Below are 19,939 nucleotides of genomic sequence, written 5' to 3' on the forward strand. Positions count from 1 at the left end.
AAACAGGTTCAAGCAGCAAAGCTTAAATTTTATTCAGTACTATAGAATGATTATATTACTTTTTATTAAAGCTGAGGTATAAAAATGCCCTTCAATTAACTATTTTATCTATTATCTATATAGGTCTGTGTAGTGGAGTAGGCGGGGCGAGACCGTGGTTCGAGACCGGTGAGTAATTGTGAATGAGCGCCAGCTGTGCGCACACCGGGCTCGAATCACATAGGTCATCCGTGAGGGGCCGCCGGCTGTTATTATTTATATTTAACTTTGTTAAATGTTTGCCGGTTCATGCCTCCTTCCTTCCGGGTTTCGGCACCAATGTACCACGATTCAGACATTGAAGGAAGGACAAAACACATTTTGTTCGCCGCCGGCGAAAAAAACATAAATACAAAACACAAGAACATAACTACAAACGTAAAACACGTTCGGGCCCGGCCCTCTCTCTTCGACGGTGCGGTCGCTCGTTCTCTTATATGCTCCCAATCTCCTACGTGATTCGAGCCCGGTGTGCGCACAGCTGGTGCTCATTCACAATTACTCACCGGACTCGAACCACGGTCTCGCCCCGCCTACTCCACTACAGTCTGGAATTGTTACAACATACAGTATCTACTCATGCACGTGCAAATGTAACTCCCAGCAGTGTCTCAACACAATTATCCACATCTTCATTATGGGTAATTATCATGACAAAAAATAAATATGAAAGTTAAAAAGATAAAAAGCATTCATTTTAACGTGAGAAGAATGTGCAATGACAGTCTAAAACTGTGCAGAACTTCAATCATACCTTTGCATGGGTTACTGTTGTTTATAGGGAGGTTTGGATTTGTAAATCCACTCATGCATGTGCAAATGTAACTCCCATCAGTGTTGGTGCAGATTGAGTTTGGACCACAGACCTCAAGTGGCTTTACACATTCATCCACATCTTTATTATGGGAAATTATTATGACACAAAATAAATATGAAAGTTAAAAAGATGAAAAGCATCAATTAAAAATGAGAAAAATGTGCAATGACAGTCACAAACTGTGCAAAACGTCAATCATACCTCTGCATGGGTTACTGCTGTTTATAGGGAGGTCTGGATTTGTAAATCCACTCATGCACGTGCAAATGTAACTCCCATCAGTGTTGCTGCAGGTTGACTTTGGACCACAGATCTCAGGTGTCTCCACACATTCATCCACATCTTTATTATGTGAAATTATTATGACACAAAATAAATATGAAAGTTAAAAAGATAAAAAGCATGTATTTTAATATGATAAAAATGTGCAATGAATGTCACAAACTGTGCAAAACGTCAATCATACCTCTGCATGGGTTACTGCTGTTTATAGGGAGGTTTGGATTTGTAAATCCACTCATGCACGTGCAAATGTAACTCCCATCAGTGTTGCTGCAGATTGAGTTTGGACCACAGACCTCAAGTGGCTTTACACATTCATCCACATCTTTATTATGAGAAATTATTATGAAACAAAATAAATATGAAAGTTAAAAAGATAAAAAGCATTAATTCAAAATGAGAAAAATGTGCAATGACAGTCACAAAATGTACAAAAAGTCAATCACACCTCTGCATGGGTTACTGTTGTTTATAGGGAGGTCTGGATTTGTAAATCCACTCATGCACGTGCAAATATAACTCCCATCAGTGTTGCTGCAGATTGAGTTTGGACCACAGACCTCAAGTGGCTTTACACATTCATCCACATCTTTATTATGGGAAATTATTATGACACAAAATAAATATGAAAGTTAAAAAGATGAAAAGCATCAATAAAAATGAGAAAAATGTGCAATGACAGTCACAAACTGTGCAAAACGTCAATCATACCTCTGCATGGGTTACTGCTGTTTATAGGGAGGTCTGGATTTGTAAATCCACTCATGCACGTGCAAATGTAACTCCCATCAGTGTTGCTGCAGATTGAGTTTGGACCACAGACCTCAAGTGGCTTTACACATTCATCCACATCTTTATTATGAGAAATTATTATGAAACAAAATAAATATGAAAGTTAAAAAGATAAAAAGCATTAATTCAAAATGAGAAAAATGTGCAATGACAGTCACAAAATGTACAAAACGTCAATCACACCTCTGCATGGGTTACTGTTGTTTATAGGGAGGTCTGGATTTGTAAATCCACTCATGCACGTGCAAATGTAACTCCCATCAGTGTTGCTGCAGGTTGACTTTGGACCACAGATCTCAGGTGTCTCCACACATTCATCCACATCTTTATTATGTGAAAATATTATGACACAAAATAAATATGAAAGTTAAAAAGATAAAAAGCATGAATTTTAATATGATAAAAATGTGCAATGAATGTCACAAACTGTGCAAAACGTCAATCATACCTCTGCATGGGTTACTGCTGTTTATAGGGAGGTCTGGATTTGTAAATCCACTCATGCACGTGCAAATGTAACTCCCATCAGTGTTGCTGCACATTGAGTTTGGACCACAGACCTCAAGTGGCTTTACACATTCATCCACATCTTTATTATGGGAAATTATTATGAAACAAAATAAATATGAAAGTTAAAAAGATAAAAAGCATGAATTTTAATATGAGAAAAATGTGCAATGAATGTCACAAACTGTGCAGAACGTCAATCATACCTCTGCATGGGTTAATGTTGTTTATAGGGAGGTTTGGATTTGTAAATCCACTCCTGCACGTGCAATTGTAACTCCCATCAGTGTTGCTGCACATCGAGTGTGGACCACATATCGTAGGTGTCTCAGTACATTCATCCACATCTTTATTAAGGGAAATTATTAGGACACAAAATAAATAGGAAAGTTAAAAAGATAAAAAGTATTCATTTTAACATGGGAAACACATGCAATGACTGTCACAACTGTGCAGAACTTCAGCCCTCAATCATACCTCTGCATGGGTTACTGCTGTTTATAGGGAGGTTTAAATTTGTAAATCCACTCCTGCACGTGCAATTGTAACTCCCATCAGAGTTGCTGCACATTGAGTTTGGACCACAGATCTCAGGTGTCTCAACACATTCATTCACATCTTTATTAAGGGAAAGTACAAAATAGAGAAATTGTTTTCAGATCATACAGCACACTACATGAATCACAAAGAGTTTAATGTATAAAGTAATTTCAATGATATCAAACAATCAGCATTAACAAGACACTATGAATGACTCACAATAAATAAGGAGGGAAAAATTATAATTTTAATATAGAAAAACACGTAAAAATGACAGTAACAAACTGTCCAGAGTTTCAGCTGTCAATCATACCTCTGCATGGGTTTCCGCTGTTTATATGGAGGTTTGGGTTTGTAACAATATATCCACTCATACACCAGCAATTGTAACTCCCATCAGTGTTGTTACAGATTGAGTTTGGACCACAGATCTGAGGTGTCTCAACACATTCATCCACGTCTTCAAAAATAAAACAGAGATTGTTTAGGGCAGGGCTTGCCAAAGGCGGCCCTCCAATCATCTTTACCTCGCCCGCCTTAACATTTTAAATAAGTGGAGACTTTAGGAATGGTGTGCTTTAAGAAATGCATGTCCTAAGAGGCCACATCTTTGAAAGTGACAAACGCTGCTAAATTCATTACGAAAGTATTTCCGTGATAACCATCGACGTCTTATAAAGCGATTTGATCGGTCTGCCCCAAAAACTTAATTAGTAACAACGTTATAATCGGCAATCAACAGCCACAAGCCATTCGGTTTGCACACGCGTTAGGTTGTGTGCCAAAACACGTCTTTTGCCCTTAAAAGTAACTGCTGGAAGGGAACATCAACAACCATGAGACTGGTTGTCTCATTTAAGGGAAAAACTGTGTTGTTTCTATTTCTTTTTCATTTTGTATGATTTAAACGGCAAAATTTACAAAAACAGCTGTTCATCTCACTCCAGAACTCGCACTACAAAGGATTTGGCCTTCTTATTGCGGACTACATGAATGCGATTGGAATTCCCCCGAATATGTAGAAATAGCATCCAATTTTTTACAAAGATCAATTAATTTGCTTTATAATATGCCAGTTTAACATCAAGGGGCAGTGATAACTTTTGTGCTGATTTCAGCTGCGTTTTTTACTTTCATTGATGACTTTCATAAATTCAAGCAAATATCTTCATAAATGGGCTATCTTCTTGAAAAAAAAACAACGCCACACACCAGATCTTGGATGGACTGGTGGTGAATAAATCAAGAGCAATTTTATTTTAGAGTAAAGTAACTATACAAGGAATATAAAACTAAACTAAAGAGATAATATCCCTTTGAAATAAATATCATGAAAAGGCACAAATACCAGATGCAATATTTGTGTGCATGTTTTAATATGTGACCTATAAGTAACTTATAAAATGAACAAAATGCAATAAATCACTGAAATGCAAATAAAAGAAGAAATGGGTAAAAAACTGGCCCGCATCCTAATACTTTTGGAATCTGGCCCTCAAAGAAAAGTAGTTGAAGACCTCTGATTTAGAGCATATCATAAAACTTTTTGTAAAATTACTAAATATAGCACATGAAAAATAAAATCAAAACATACCAGTGCACATGTTAGTTTTACTAACTGGACTTCCATTGACATCATATCCCTTCAGACAAGAGCACGAGAAGCTTCCATTGTAATCGTGACAGTGAGCGTTCGGTCCACACACTGATGGTGGGTCAAAACATTCATAAATATCTGAAAGAAACAGAGAAATATTTGGTGAAGTAAACAACACATTTTATAAAAGATTAAGGCAGTACATCAGAGTTTCAGCTGTCAATCATACCTATGCATGGGTTACTGCTGTTTATAGGGAGGTTTGGGTTTGTAACATTAAATCCACTCGCACACGAGCAATTGTAACTCCCATCAGTGTTGTTGCAGATTGAGTTTGGACCACAGATCTCAGGTGTCTCCACACATTCGTTCACATCTTTATTAAGGGAAAGAACAAATTAGAGAAATTGTTAAAAGATCATACAGTAGACTAAACGAATCACAAAGAGATAAATAGATAAAGTAAATTAAATGAGAACAAACAATCAGCTTAAACAAGACACTCAGCATGACATAAAATAAATAATGAGGTAAAAATAATAATTTTAATATAAAAAAACTTAAAATTGCAGTATCAAACTGTCCAGAGTTTCAGCTGTCAATCATACCTCTGCATGGGTTTCCGCTGTTGATATGGAGGTTTGGGTCTCTTACAATATGTCCACTCATACACCAGCAATTGTAACTCCCATCAGTGTTGTTACAGATTGAGTTAGGACCACAGATCTCAGGTGTCTCCACACATTCATCAACATCTTCATGAAAAAAAACAGGATAAATTGTTTGCTTTTGATGTCTATAGAACATACATTATACAAAGTCAAATAATATAGAGTTTAATGTATGCATAACATTTTATACTTAACATTTTTAATCTGGAAGCAAAATATTTAATATTGAAAAAAAAACATAAAACTTTGCTTAAACATAAAAGAAAGTCAGAAATTGTCCAGAGTTTCAGCTGTCAATCATACCTCTGCATGGGTTACTGTTGTTTATAGGGAGGTTTGGGTCTGTTACATCATATCCACTCACACACGAGCAATTGTAACTCCCATCAGTGTTGTTACAGATTGAGTTTGGACCACAGATCTCAGGCGTCTCAACACATTCATCCACATCTTCAAGATAAAAATAATATAATTTTTTTACTTTTAATGTCTATAGAACATACATTATACATCCTCAAATCACATAGAGTTTAATGCATGCATAACATTCTATACTTAAAATAATTATTCTGGAAGCATTTTTTTTTATTTAAAAAATATATATACAACTTTGTTTAAACATATAGAAGAAAATCAGAAACTGTCCAGTGTTTTAGCTGTCAATCATACCTCTGCATGGGTTACTGTTGTTTATATGGAGGTTTGGATTTGTAACATTATATCCACTCATGCACAAGCAATTGTAACTCCCATCAGTGTTGTTGCAGATTGAGTTTGGACCACAGATCTCAGGTGTCTCCACACATTCATTCACATCTTTATTATGGAAAACCAAATATAGATAAATTGTTTGCTTTTGGTTTCTACGGAATATACTGCACAGTAATGTGATTCACAGAACTTAATGTAGGCATATGATTGTATAATAAGAAAAAGTAATCTACATTAGCAAGACTCTTTGAATGACACAAAATATGAAAAAAACATGAATATTTCAAGAAATCTGTAATAACAGTCAAAACTTATCAATTATAATCACAAGCTGTTCAGGGCTGCGTTTCCCAAATACATCGTAACCTAAAGTTAATCTTATGACCATTGTCACCAATGAAACAACTATCAATGTAGGCTAACAATGCTTTTGTGAAATGCAGAAGAAGGCTTCAGCTGTCAATCATACCTCTGCATGGGTTACTGTTGTTTATAGGGAGGTTTGGGTCTGTTACATTATATCCACTCATACACCAGCAATTGTAACTCCCATCAGTGTTGTTACAGATTGAGTTTAGACCACAGATCTCAGGTGTCTCCACACATTCATCCACATCTTCAAGAAAAAAACAGGATAAATTGTTTCCTTTTGATGTCTATAGAATATACATTATACAATTTCAAATCATACAGAGTTTAATGCATGCATAACATTTTATACTTAGCATAATTAATCTGGAAGCAAAACATTTAATATTGAAAAAAAAAACATAAAACTTTAAAGAAAGTCAGAAATTGTCCAGAGTTTCAGCTGTCAATCATACCTCTGCATGTGTTACTGTTGTTTATAGGGAGGTTTGTGTCTGTTACATCATATCCACTCACACACGAGCAATTGTAACTCCCATCAGTGTTGTTGCAGATTGAGTTTGGACCACAGATCTCAGGTGTCTCCACACATTCATTCACATCTTTATTATGGAAAAGAACAAATAGATAAATTGTTTGGTTTTTAGTTTGTACAGAACATACAGCGCAGTAATGTGAATCACAGAACTTAATGTAGGCATATGATTGTATAATAAGAAAAAGTAATCTACATTACTAAGACACTTTGAATGACACAAAATAAATCAGGAGGTAATAACAATAATTTTAATATGAAAAAAACCTGAAATGACAGTAGCAAACTGTCCAGAGATTTAGCTGTCAATCATACCTCTGCATGTGTTACTGTTGTTTATATGGAGGTTTGGATTTGTAACATTATATCCACTCATGCACAAGCAATTGTAACTCCCATCAGTGTTGTTACAGATTGAGTTTGGACCACAGATCTCAGGTGTCTCCACACATTCATTCACATCTTTATTATGGAAAAGAACAAATAGATAAATTGTTTGGTTTTGGTTTGTACAGAACATACAGCGCAGTAATGTGATTCACAGAACTTAATGTAGGCATATGATTGTATAATAAGAAAAAGTAATCTACATTAGCAAGACTCTTTGAATGACACAAAATATGAAAAAAACATGAATATTTCAAGAAATCTGTAATATCAGTCAAAACTCATCAATTATAATCACAAACTGTTCAGGGCTGCGTTTCCCAAATACATCGTAACCAAAAGTTAATCTTATGACCATTGTCACCAATGAAACAACTATAAATGTAGGCTTACAATGCTTTTGTGAAATGCAGCACAAGGCTTCAGCTGTCAATCATACCTCTACATGGGTTACTGTTGTTTATAGGGAGGTTTGGGTCTGTTACATCATATCCACTTCTACACCAGCAATTGTAACTCCCATCAGTGTTGTTACAGATTGAGTTTGGACCACAGATCTCAGGTGTCTCCACACATTCATTCACATCTTTATTATGGAAAAGAACAAATAGATAAATTGTTTGGTTTTTAGTTTGTACAGAACATACAGCGCAGTAATGTGATTCACAGAACTTAATGTAGGCATATGATTGTATAATAAGAAAAAGTAATCTACATTACTAAGACACTTTGAATGACACAAAATAAATCAGGAGGTAATAACAATAATTTTAATATGAAAAAAACCTGAAATGACAGTAGCAAACTGTCCAGAGATTTAGCGGTCAATCATACCTCTGCATGTGTTACTGTTGTTTATAGGGAGGTTTGGGTCTGTTATAACATATCCACTCATACACCAGCAATTGTAACTCCCATCAGTGTTGTTACAGATTGAGTTTGGACCACAGATCTCAGGTGTCTCAACACATTCATTCACATCTTTATTATGGAAAAGAACAAATAGATAAATTGTTTGGTTTAGGTTTGTACAGAACATACAGCGCAGTAATGTGATTCACAGAACTTAATGTAGGCATATGATTGTATAATAAGAAAAAGTAATCTACATTAGCAAGACTCTTTGAACGACACAAAATATGAAAAAAACATGAATATTTCAAGAAATCTGTAATATCAGTCAAAACTTATCAATTATAATCACAAACTGTTCAGGGCTGCGTTTCCTGAATGCATCGTAACCAAAAGTTAATCTTATGACCATTGTCACCAATGAAACAACTATCAATGTAGGCTTACAATGCTTTTGTGAAATGCAGCACAAGGCTTCAGCTGTCAATCATACCTCTACATGGGTTACTGTTGTTAATAGGGAGGTTTGGGTCTGTTACATTATATCCACTCATACACGAGCAATTGTAACTCCCATCAGTGTTGTTGCAGATTGAGTTTGGACCACAGATCTCAGGTGTCTCCACACATTCATTCACATCTTTATTATGGAAAAGAACAAATAGATAAATTGTTTGGTTTTTAGTTTGTACAGAACATACAGCGCAGTAATGTGATTCACAGAACTTAATGTAGGCATATGATTGTATAATAAGAAAAAGTAATCTACATTACTAAGACACTTTGAATGACACAAAATAAATCAGGAGGTAATAACAATAATTTTAATATGAAAAAAACCTGAAATGACAGTAGCAAACTGTCCAGAGATTTAGCGGTCAATCATACCTCTGCATGTGTTACTGTTGTTTATAGGGAGGTTTGGGTCTGTTATAACATATCCACTCATACACCAGCAATTGTAACTCCCATCAGTGTTGTTACAGATTGAGTTTGGACCACAGATCTCAGGTGTCTCAACACATTCATTCACATCTTTATTATGGAAAAGAACAAATAGATAAATTGTTTGGTTTAGGTTTGTACAGAACATACAGCGCAGTAATGTGATTCACAGAACTTAATGTAGGCATATGATTGTATAATAAGAAAAAGTAATCTACATTAGCAAGACTCTTTGAATGACACAATATGGAAAAAACATGAATATTTCAAGAAATCTGTAATATCAGTCAAAACTTATCAATTATAATCCCAAACTGTTCAGGGCTGCGTTTCCCAAATACATCGTAACCAAAAGTTAATCTTATGACCATTGTCACCACTGAAACAACTATCAATGTAGGCTAACAATGCTTTTGTGAAACGCAGCACAAGGCTTCAGCTGTCAATCATACCTCTACATGGGTTACTGTTGTTTATAGGGAGGTTTGGGTCTGTTACATCATATCCACTTCTACACCAGCAATTGTAACTCCCATCAGTGTTGTTACAGATTGAGTTTGGACCACAGATCTCAGGTGTCTCCACACATTCATCCACATCTTCATGAAAAAAAAACAGGATAAATTGTTTGCTTTGATGTCTATAGAACATACATTATACAACGTCAAATCATACAGAGTTTAATGCATGCATAACATTTTATACTTAACATAATTAATCTGGAAGCAAAACATTTAATATTAAAAAAAAAACATAAAACTTTGCTTAAACATAGAAAAGAAAGTCAGAAATTGTCCAGAGTTTCAGCTGTCAATCATACCTCTGCATGGGTTACTGTTGTTTATAGGGAGGTTTGTGTCTGTAACATTATATCCACTCACACACGAGCAATTGTAACTCCCATCAGTGTTGTTGCAGATTGAGTTTGGACCACAGATCTCAGGTGTCTCCACACATTCATTCACATCTTTATTATGGAAAAGAACAAATAGATAAATTGTTTGGTTTTTAGTTTGTACAGAACATACAGCGCAGTAATGTGATCCACAGAACTTAATGTAGGCATATGATTGTATAATAAGAAAAAGTAATCTACATTAACAAGACACTTTAAATGACACAAAATATGGAAAAAAACATGAACGTTTCAAGAAATCTGTAATGTCATTCAAAACTTAGCAATGATAATTACAAACTGTTCAGGGCTGCGTTTCCTGAATGCATCGTAACCTAAAGTTGATCTTATAACCATTGTCACCAATGAAACAACTATAAATGTAGGCTTACAATGCTTTTGTGAAATGCAGTACAAGGCTTCAGATGTCAGTCATACCTTTGCATGGGTTACTGTTGTTTATAGGGAGGTTTGGGTCTGTTACATCATATCCACTTAAACACCAGCAATTGTAACTCCCATCAGTGTTGTTGCAGATTGAGTTTAGACCACAGATCTCAGGTGTCTCCACACATTCATTCACATCTTTATTAAGGGAAACAAGAAAATAGAGAAATTGTTTGCAGATTATTACAGCACACTACATGAATCAAAAAGAGTTTAATGTATAAAGAAATTTCAATGAGAACAAAAAACCGGCAGAAACAAGACACTATGAATGACACAAAATAAATCAGGATGTAAAAATAATAATTTTAAAATGAAAAAAAACCTGAAATGACATTAGCAAACTGTCCAGAGTTTCAGCTGTCAATCATACCTCTACATGGGTTACTGTTGTTTATAGGGAGGTTTGTGTCTGTTACATCATATCCACTCATACACCAGCAATTGTAACTCCCATCAGTGTTGTTACAGATTGAGTTTGGACCACAGATCTCAGGTGTCTCCACACATTCATCCACATCTTCAAGATAAAAAAATGATAAATTGTTTGCTTTTGATGTCTATAGAATATGCATTATACAACCTCAAATCATATAGAGTTTAATGTATGCATAACATTTTATACTTAGCATAATTAATCTGGAAGCAAAACATTGAATATTGAAAAAAAACATAAAACTTTGCTTAAACATATAAAAGAAAGTCAGAAATTGTCCAGAGTTTCAGCTGTCAATCATACCTCTACATGGGTTACTGTTGTTTATTGGGAGGTTTGGGTCTGTTACATCATATCCACTTATACACCAGCAATTGTGACTCCCATCAGTGTTGTTGCAGATTGAGTTTGGACCACAGATCTCAGGTGTCTCCACACATTCATCCACATCTTTATTATGGGAAACAACAAAATAGAGAAATTGTTTCTAGAATATTACAGCACACTACATGAATCAAAAAGAGTTTAATGTATAAAGAAATTTCAATGAGAACAAACAATCAGCAGAAACAAGACACTATGAATGAAACAAAATAAATCAGGAGGTAAAAATAATAATTTTAATGTGAAAAAAACCTGAAATGACAGTAGCAAACTGTCCAGAGTTTCAGCTGTCAATCATACCTCTGCATGTGTTACTGTTGTTTATATGGAGGTTTGGGTTTGTAACATTATATCCACTCATACACCAGCAATTGTGACTCCCATCAGTGTTGTTACAGATTGAGTTTGGACCACAGATCTCAGGTGTCTCAACACATTCATCTACGTCTTCAAAAATAAAACAGAGATTGTTTAGGGCAGGGCTTGCCAAATGCGGCCCTCCAATCATCTTTACCTCGCCCGCCTTAACATTTTAAATAAGTGGAGACTTTAGGAATGGTGTGCTTTAAGAAATGCATGTCCTAAGAGGCCACATCTTTGAAAGTGACAAACGCTGCTAAATTCATTACGAAAGTATTTCCGTGATAACCATCGACGTCTTATAAAGCGATTTGATCGGTCTGCCCCAAAAACTTAATTAGTAACAACGTTATAATCGGCAATTAACAGCCAAAAGCCATTCGGTTTGCACACGCGTTAGGTTGTGTGCCAAAACACGTCTTTTGCCCTTAAAAGTAACTGCTGGAAGGGAACATCAACAACCACGAGACCGGTTGTCTCATTTAAGGGAAAAACTGTGTTGTTTCTATTTCTTTTTCATTTTGTATGATTTAAACGGCAAAATTTACGAAAAACAGCTGTTCATCTCGCTCCAGAACTCGCACTACAAAGGATTTGGCCTTCTTATTGCGGACTACATGAATGCGATTGGAATTCCCCCGAATATGTAGAAATAGCATCCAATTTTTTACAAAGATCAATTAATTTGCTTTATAATATGCCAGTTTAACATCAAGGGGCAGTGATAACTTTTGTGCTGATTTCAGCTGCGTTTTTTACTTTCATTGATGACTTTCATAAATTCAAGCAAATATCTTCATAAATGGGCTATCTTCTTGGAAAAAAAAACAACGCCACACACCAGATCTTGCATGGACTGGTGGTGAATAAATCAAGAGCAATTTTATTTTAGAGTAAAGTAACTATACAAGGAATATAAAACTAAACTAAAGAGATAATATCCCTTTGAAATAAATATCATGAAAAGGCACAAATACCAGATGCAATATTTGTGTGCATGTTTTAATATGTGACCTATAAGTAAATTATAAAATGAACAAAATGCAATAAATCACTGAAATGCAAAATAAAAGAAGAAATGGGTAAAAAACTGGCCCGCATCCTAATACTTTTGGAATCTGGCCCTCAAAGAAAAGTAGTTGAAGACCTCTGGTTTAGAGCATATCATAAAACTTTTTGTAAAATTACTAAATATAGCACATGAAAAATAAAATCAAAACATACCAGTGCACATGTTAGTTTTACTAACTGGACTTCCATCGACATCATATCCCTTCAGACAAGAGCACGAGAAGCTTCCATTGTAATCGTGACAGTGAGCGTTCGGTCCACACACTGATGGTGGGTCAAAACATTCATAAATATCTGAAAGAAACAGAGAAATATTTGGTGAAGTAAACAACACATTTTATAAAAGATTAAGGCAGTACATCACAGTTTCAGCTGTCAATCATACCTATGCATGGGTTACTGCTGTTTATAGGGAGGTTTGGGTTTGTAACATTAAATCCACTCGCACACGAGCAATTGTAACTCCCATCAGTGTTGTTGCAGATTGAGTTTGGACCACAGATCTCAGGTGTCTCCACACATTCGTTCACATCTTTATTAAGGGAAAGAACAAATTAGAGAAATTGTTAAAAGATCATACAGTAGACTAAACGAATCACAAAGAGATAAATAGATAAAGTAAATTAAATGAGAACAAACAATCAGCCTAAACAAGACACTCAGCATGACATAAAAAAAATAATGAGATAAAAATAATAATTTTAATATAAAAAAACTTAAAATGGCAGTATCAAACTGTCCAGAGTTTCAGCTGTCAATCATACCTCTGCATGTGTTACTGTTGTTTATAGGGAGGTTTGGGTCTGTTACATCATATCCACTCATACACCAGCAATTGTAACTCCCATCAGTGTTGTTACAGATTGAGTTTGGACCACAGATCTCAGGTGTCTCCACACATTCATCCACATCTTCATGAAAAAAAACAGGATAAATTGTTTGCTTTTGATGTCTATAGAACATACATTTTACAAAGTCAAATCATATAGAGTTTAATGTATGCATAACATTTTATACTTAGGATATTTAATCTGGAAGCAAAACATTTGATATTGAAAAAAAAACATAAAACTTTGCTTGAACATATAAAAGAAAGTCAGAAATTGTCCAGAGTTTCAGCTGTCAATCATCTTTATTATGGAAAAAAATAGATAAGTTGTTTGCTTTTGGTTTCAACAGAATATACTGATTTCAAGAAATCTGTAATATCAGTCAAAACTCATCAATTATAATCACAAACTGTTCAGGGCTGCGTTTCCCAAATACATCGTAACCAAAAGTTAATCTTATGACCATTGTCACCAATGAAACAACTATCAATGTAGGCTTACAATGCTTTTGTGAAATGCAGCACAAGGTTTCAGCTGTCAATCATACCTCTACATGGGTTACTGTTGTTTATAGGGAGGTTTGGGTCTGTTACATCATATCCACTTCTACACCAGCAATTGTAACTCCCATCAGTGTTGTTACAGATTGAGTTTGGACCACAGATCTCAGGTGTCTCCACACATTCATCCACATCTTCATGAAAAAAAAACAGGATAAATTGTTTGCTTTTGATGTCTATAGAACATACATTTTACAAAGTCAAATCATATAGAGTTTAATGTATGCATAACATTTTATACTTAGGATATTTAATCTGGAAGCAAAACATTTAATATTGAAAAAAAAACATAAAACTTTGCTTGAACATATAAAAGAAAGTCAGAAACTGTCCAGAGTTTCAGCTGTCAATCATACCTCTGCATGTGTTACTGTTGTTTATAGGGAGGTTTGTGTCTGTTATAACATATCCACTCATACACCAGCAATTGTAACTCCCATCAGTGTTGTTACAGATTGAGTTTGGACCACAGATCTCAGGTGTCTCCACACATTCATCCACATCTTCAAGAAAAAAAACTGGATAAATTGTTTGCTTTTGATGTCTATAGAATATACATTGTACAACGTCAAATCATATAGAGTTTAATGTTTGCATTACATTTTATACTTAGCATAATTAATCTGGAAGCAAAACATATTATTTTGAAAAAAAAAGCATACAACTTTGCTTAAACATATAAAAGAAAGTCAGAAATTGTCCATAGTTTCAGCTGTCAATCATCTTTATTATGGAAAAAAAATAGATAAGTTGTTTGCTTTTGGTTTCAACAGAATATACTAATTTCAAGAAATCTGTAATATCAGTCAAAACTCATCAATTATAATCACAAACTGTTCAGGGCTGCGTTTCCCAAATACATCGTAACCAAAAGTTAATCTTATGACCATTGTCACCAATGAAACAACTATCAATGTAGGCTTACAATGCTTTTGTGAAATGCAGCACAAGGCTTCAGCTGTCAATCATACCTCTACATGGGTTACTGTTGTTTATAGGGAGGTTTGGGTCTGTTACATCATATCCACTTCTACACCAGCAATTGTAACTCCCATCAGTGTTGTTACAGATTGAGTTTGGACCACAGATCTCAGGTGTCTCCACACATTCATCCACATCTTCATGAAAAAAAAACAGGATAAATTGTTTGCTTTTGATGTCTATAGAACATACATTATACAACGTCAAATCATACTGCATGCATAACATTTTATACTTAGGATATTTAATCTGGAAGCAAAACATTTAATATTGAAAAAAAAACATAAAACTTTGCTTGAACATATAAAAGAAAGTCAGAAATTGTCCAGAGTTTCAGCTGTCAATCATACCTCTGCATGGGTTACTGTTGTTTATAGGGAGGTTTGTGTCTGTTACATCATATCCACTCACACACCAGCAATTGTAACTCCCATCAGTGTTGTTGCAGATTGAGTTTGGACCACAGATCTCAGGTGTCTCCACACATTCATCCACATCTTTATTATGGGAAACAACAAAATAGAGAAATTGTTTCTAGAATATTACTGCACACTACATGAATCAAAAAGAGTTTAATGTATAAAGAAATTTCAATGAGAACAAACAATCAGCAGAAACAAGACACTATGAATGAAACAAAATAAATCAGGAGGTAAAAATAATAATTTTAATGTGAAAAAAACCTGAAATGACAGTAGCAAACTGTCCAGAGTTTCAGCTGTCAATCATACCTCTGCATGGGTTACTGTTGTTTATAGGGAGGTTTGGGTCTGTTACATCATATCCACTCACACACGAGCAATTGTAACTCCCATCAGTGTTGTTGCAGATTGAGTTTGGACCACAGATCTCAGGTGTCTCCACACATTCATTCACATCTTTATTATGGAAAAGAACAAATAGATAAATTGTTTGGTTTAGGTTTGTACAGAACATACAGCGCAGTAATGTGAATCACAGAACTTAATGTAGGCATATGATTGTATAATAAGAAAAAGTAATCTACATTAACATGACACTTTAAATGACACAAAATATGGAAAAAAACATGAACGTTTCAAGTAATCTGTAATGTCATTCAAAACTTAGCAATGATAATCACAAACTGTTCAGGGCTGCGTTTCCTGAATGCATCGTAACCTAAAGTTGATCTTATGACCATTGTCACCAATGAAACAACTATAAATGTAGGCTTACAATGCTTTTGTGAAATGCAGCACAAGGCTTCAGCTGTCAATCATACCTCTACATGGGTTACTGTTGTTTATAGGGAGGTTTGGGTCTGTTACATCATATCCACTTATACACCAGCAATTGTAACTCCCATCAGTGTTGTTGCAGATTGAGTTTGGACCACAGATCTCAGGTGTCTCCACACATTCATTCACATCTTTATCAAGGGAAACAAGAAAATAAAGAAATTGTTTTCAGATCATACAGCACACTACATGAATCAAAAATAGTTAAATGTATGAAGTAATTTCAATGAGAACAAACAATCAGCAGAAACAAGACACTATGAATGACACAAAATAATCAATGAGGTAAAAATAATATTTTAATATAGAAAACATGTGAAATGACAGTAACAAACTGTCCAGAGTTTCAGCTGTCAATCATACCTCTGCATGGGTTTCCGCTGTTTATATGGAGGTTTGGGTTTGTAACATTATATCCACTCATACACCAGCAATTGTGACTCCCATCAGTGTTGTTACAGATTGAGTTTGGACCACAGATCTGAGGTGTCTCAACACATTCATCCACGTCTTCAAAAATAAAACAGAGATTGTTTAGGGCAGGGCTTGCCAAATGCGGCCCTCCAATCATCTTTACCTCGCCCGCCTTAACATTTTAAATAAGTGGAGACTTTAGGAATGGTGTGCTTTAAGAAATGCATGTCCTAAGAGGCCACATCTTTGAAAGTGACAAACGCTGCTAAATTCATTACGAAAGTATTTCCGTGATAACCATCGACGTCTTATAAAGCGATTTGATCGGTCTGCCCCAAAAACTTAATTAGTAACAACGTTATAATCGGCAATCAACAGCCAAAAGCCATTCGGTTTGCACACGCGTTAGGTTGTGTGACAAAACACGTCTTTTGCCCTTAAAAGTAACTGCTGGAAGGGAACATCAACAACCACGAGACTGGTTGTCTCATTTAAGGGAAAAACTGTGTTGTTTCTATTTCATTTTCATTTTGTATGATTTAAACGGCAAAATTTACGAAAAACAGCTGTTCATCTCACTCCAGAACTCGCACTACAAAGGATTTGGCCTTCTTATTGCGGACTACATGAATGCGATTGGATTTCCCCCGAATATGTGGTAATAGCGTCCAATTTTTTACAAAGATCAATTAATTTGCTTTATAATATGCCAGTTTAACATCAAGGGGCAGTGATAACTTTTGTGCTGATTTCAGCTGCGTTTTTTACTTTCATTGATGACTTTCATAAATTCAAGCAAATATCTTCATAAATGGGCTATCTTCTTGAAAAAAAAACAACGCCACACACCAGATCTTGGATGGACTGGTGGTGAATAAATCAAGAGCAATTTTATTTTAGAGTAAAGTAACTATACAAGGAATATAAAACTAAACTAAAGAGATAATATCCCTTTGAAATAAATATCATGAAAAGGCACAAATACCAGATGCAATATTTGTGTGCATGTTTTAATATGTGACCTATAAGTAACTTATAAAATGAACAAAATGCAATAAATCACTGAAATGCAAAATAAAAGAAGAAATGGGTAAAAAACTGGCCCGCATCCTAATACTTTTGGAATCTGGCCCTCAAAGAAAAGTAGTTGAAGACCTCTGGTTTAGAGCATATCATAAAACTTTTTGTAAAATTACTAAATATAGCACATGAAAAATAAAATCAAAACATACCAGTGCACATGTTAGTTTTACTAACTGGACTTCCATCGACATCATATCCCTTCAGACAAGAGCACGAGAAGCTTCCATTGTAATCGTGACAGTGAGCGTTCGGTCCACACACTGATGGTGGGTCAAAACATTCATAAATATCTGAAAGAAACAGAGAAATATTTGGTGAAGTAAACAACACATTTTATAAAAGATTAAGGCAGTACATCAGAGTTTCAGCTGTCAATCATACCTATGCATGGGTTACTGCTGTTTATAGGGAGGTTTGGGTTTGTAACATTAAATCCACTCGCACACGAGCAATTGTAACTCCCATCAGTGTTGTTGCAGATTGAGTTTGGACCACAGATCTCAGGTGTCTCCACACATTCGTTCACATCTTTATTAAGGGAAAGAACAAATTAGAGAAATTGTTAAAAGATCATACAGTAGACTAAACGAATCACAAAGAGAAAAAGTAAATTAAATGAGAAAAAACAATCAGCTTAAACAAGACACTCAGCATGACATAAAAAAAATAATGAGAAAAAAATAATAATTTTAATATAAAAAAAACTTAAAATGATAGTATCAAACTGTCCAGAGATTCAGCTGTCAATCATACCTCTACATGGGTTACTGTTGTTTATATGGAGGTTTGGGTCTGTTATAACATATCCACTCATACACCAGCAATTGTGACTCCCATCAGTGTTGTTACAGATTGAGTTTGGACCACAGATCTCAGGTGTCTCCACACATTCATCAACATCTTCAAGACAAAACAAATGATAAGTTGTTTACTTTTAATGTCTATAGAACATACATTATACAACCTCAAATCACATAGAGTTTTATGTATGAATAACATTTTATACTTAAAATAATCAATCTGGAAGCAAATATTTTTTATATAAAATATTATATATAAAACTTTGTTTAAACATATACAAGAAAGTCAGAAACTCTCCAGAGCTTTAGCTGTCAATCATACCTCTGCATGGGTTACTGTTGTTTATATGGAGGTTTGGATTTGTAACATTATATCCACTCATGCACAAGCAATTGTAACTCCCATCAGTGTTGTTACAGATTGAGTTTGGACCACAGATCTCAGGTGTCTCCACACATTCATTCACATCTTTATTATGGAAAAGAACAAATAGATAAATTGTTTGGTTTTTAGTTTGTACAGAACATACAGCGCAGTAATGTGATCCACAGAACTTAATGTAGGCATATGATTGTATAATAAGAAAAAGTAATCTACATTAGCAAGACTCTTTGAATGACACAATATGGAAAAAACATGAATATTTCAAGAAATCTGTAATATCAGTCAAAACTTATCAATTATAATCACAAACTGTTCAGGGCTGCGTTTCCCAAATACATCGTAACCAAAAGTTAATCTTTTGACCATTGTCACCAATGAAACAACTATCAATGTAGGCTTACAATGCTTTTGTGAAATGCAGCACAAGGTTTCAGCTGTCAATCATACCTCTGCATGGGTTACTGTTGTTTATAGGGAGGTTTGGGTCTGTTACATCATATCCACTTATACACCAGCAATTGTAACTCCCATCAGTGTTGTTGCAGATTGAGTTTGGACCACAGATCTCAGGTGTCTCCACACATTCATTCACATCTTTATTATGGGAAACAACAAAATAGAGAAATTGTTTCTAGAATATTACTGCACACTACATGAATCAAAAAGAGTTTAATGTATAAAGAAATTTCAATGAGAACAAAAAACCGGCAGAAACAAGACACTATGAATGACAAAAAATAAATCAGGATGTAAAAATAATAATTGTAATATAGAGAACACGTGAAATGACAGTAACAAACTGTCCAGAGTTTCAGCTGTCAATCATACCTCTGCATGTGTTACTGTTGTTTATAGGGAGGTTTGTGTCTGTTATAACATATCCACTCATACACCAGCAATTGTAACTCCCATCAGTGTTGTTACAGATTGAGTTTCGACCACAGATCTCAGGTGTCTCAACACATTCATCAACATCTTCAAGACAGAAAA

General features: G+C 34.9%; 1 protein-coding gene across 5 annotated transcripts in view; it reads right to left on the minus strand.

Annotated features, from left to right (window-relative positions):
• Positions 1-19,939, minus strand: part of adgrf6 (adhesion G protein-coupled receptor F6) — a 43,305-nt gene that overhangs the window by 6,462 nt on the left and 16,904 nt on the right. For 2 of the 5 annotated variants that reach the window (XM_056765237.1, XM_056765236.1), the window contains exons 48-76: positions 19,778-19,924; positions 19,397-19,543; positions 18,887-19,033; positions 18,518-18,664; positions 18,146-18,292; positions 17,914-18,054; positions 16,631-16,777; positions 8,988-9,134; positions 8,593-8,739; positions 8,082-8,228; positions 7,687-7,833; positions 7,176-7,322; positions 6,781-6,927; positions 6,426-6,572; positions 5,915-6,061; positions 5,549-5,695; positions 5,183-5,329; positions 4,804-4,950; positions 4,572-4,712; positions 3,291-3,437; positions 2,915-3,055; positions 2,644-2,784; positions 2,379-2,519; positions 2,114-2,254; positions 1,850-1,990; positions 1,587-1,727; positions 1,323-1,463; positions 1,058-1,198; positions 794-934 (exon numbers count right to left, since the gene is read on the minus strand). In XM_056765237.1, coding sequence (XP_056621215.1) covers positions 794-934; positions 1,058-1,198; positions 1,323-1,463; positions 1,587-1,727; positions 1,850-1,990; positions 2,114-2,254; positions 2,379-2,519; positions 2,644-2,784; positions 2,915-3,055; positions 3,291-3,437; positions 4,572-4,712; positions 4,804-4,950; positions 5,183-5,329; positions 5,549-5,695; positions 5,915-6,061; positions 6,426-6,572; positions 6,781-6,927; positions 7,176-7,322; positions 7,687-7,833; positions 8,082-8,228; positions 8,593-8,739; positions 8,988-9,134; positions 16,631-16,777; positions 17,914-18,054; positions 18,146-18,292; positions 18,518-18,664; positions 18,887-19,033; positions 19,397-19,543; positions 19,778-19,924 — 4,197 coding nt within the window. The remainder of the gene's footprint in view (positions 1-793; positions 935-1,057; positions 1,199-1,322; positions 1,464-1,586; positions 1,728-1,849; positions 1,991-2,113; positions 2,255-2,378; positions 2,520-2,643; positions 2,785-2,914; positions 3,056-3,290; positions 3,438-4,571; positions 4,713-4,803; positions 4,951-5,182; positions 5,330-5,548; positions 5,696-5,914; positions 6,062-6,425; positions 6,573-6,780; positions 6,928-7,175; positions 7,323-7,686; positions 7,834-8,081; positions 8,229-8,592; positions 8,740-8,987; positions 9,135-16,630; positions 16,778-17,913; positions 18,055-18,145; positions 18,293-18,517; positions 18,665-18,886; positions 19,034-19,396; positions 19,544-19,777; positions 19,925-19,939) is intronic. The other 3 variants (XM_056765239.1, XM_056765238.1, XM_056765240.1) reach the window with 3 other exon arrangements.

This window comes from Triplophysa dalaica, chromosome 13 (assembly GCF_015846415.1).
Source record: "Triplophysa dalaica isolate WHDGS20190420 chromosome 13, ASM1584641v1, whole genome shotgun sequence".
NCBI classification, from domain to species: domain Eukaryota; kingdom Metazoa; phylum Chordata; class Actinopteri; order Cypriniformes; family Nemacheilidae; genus Triplophysa; species Triplophysa dalaica.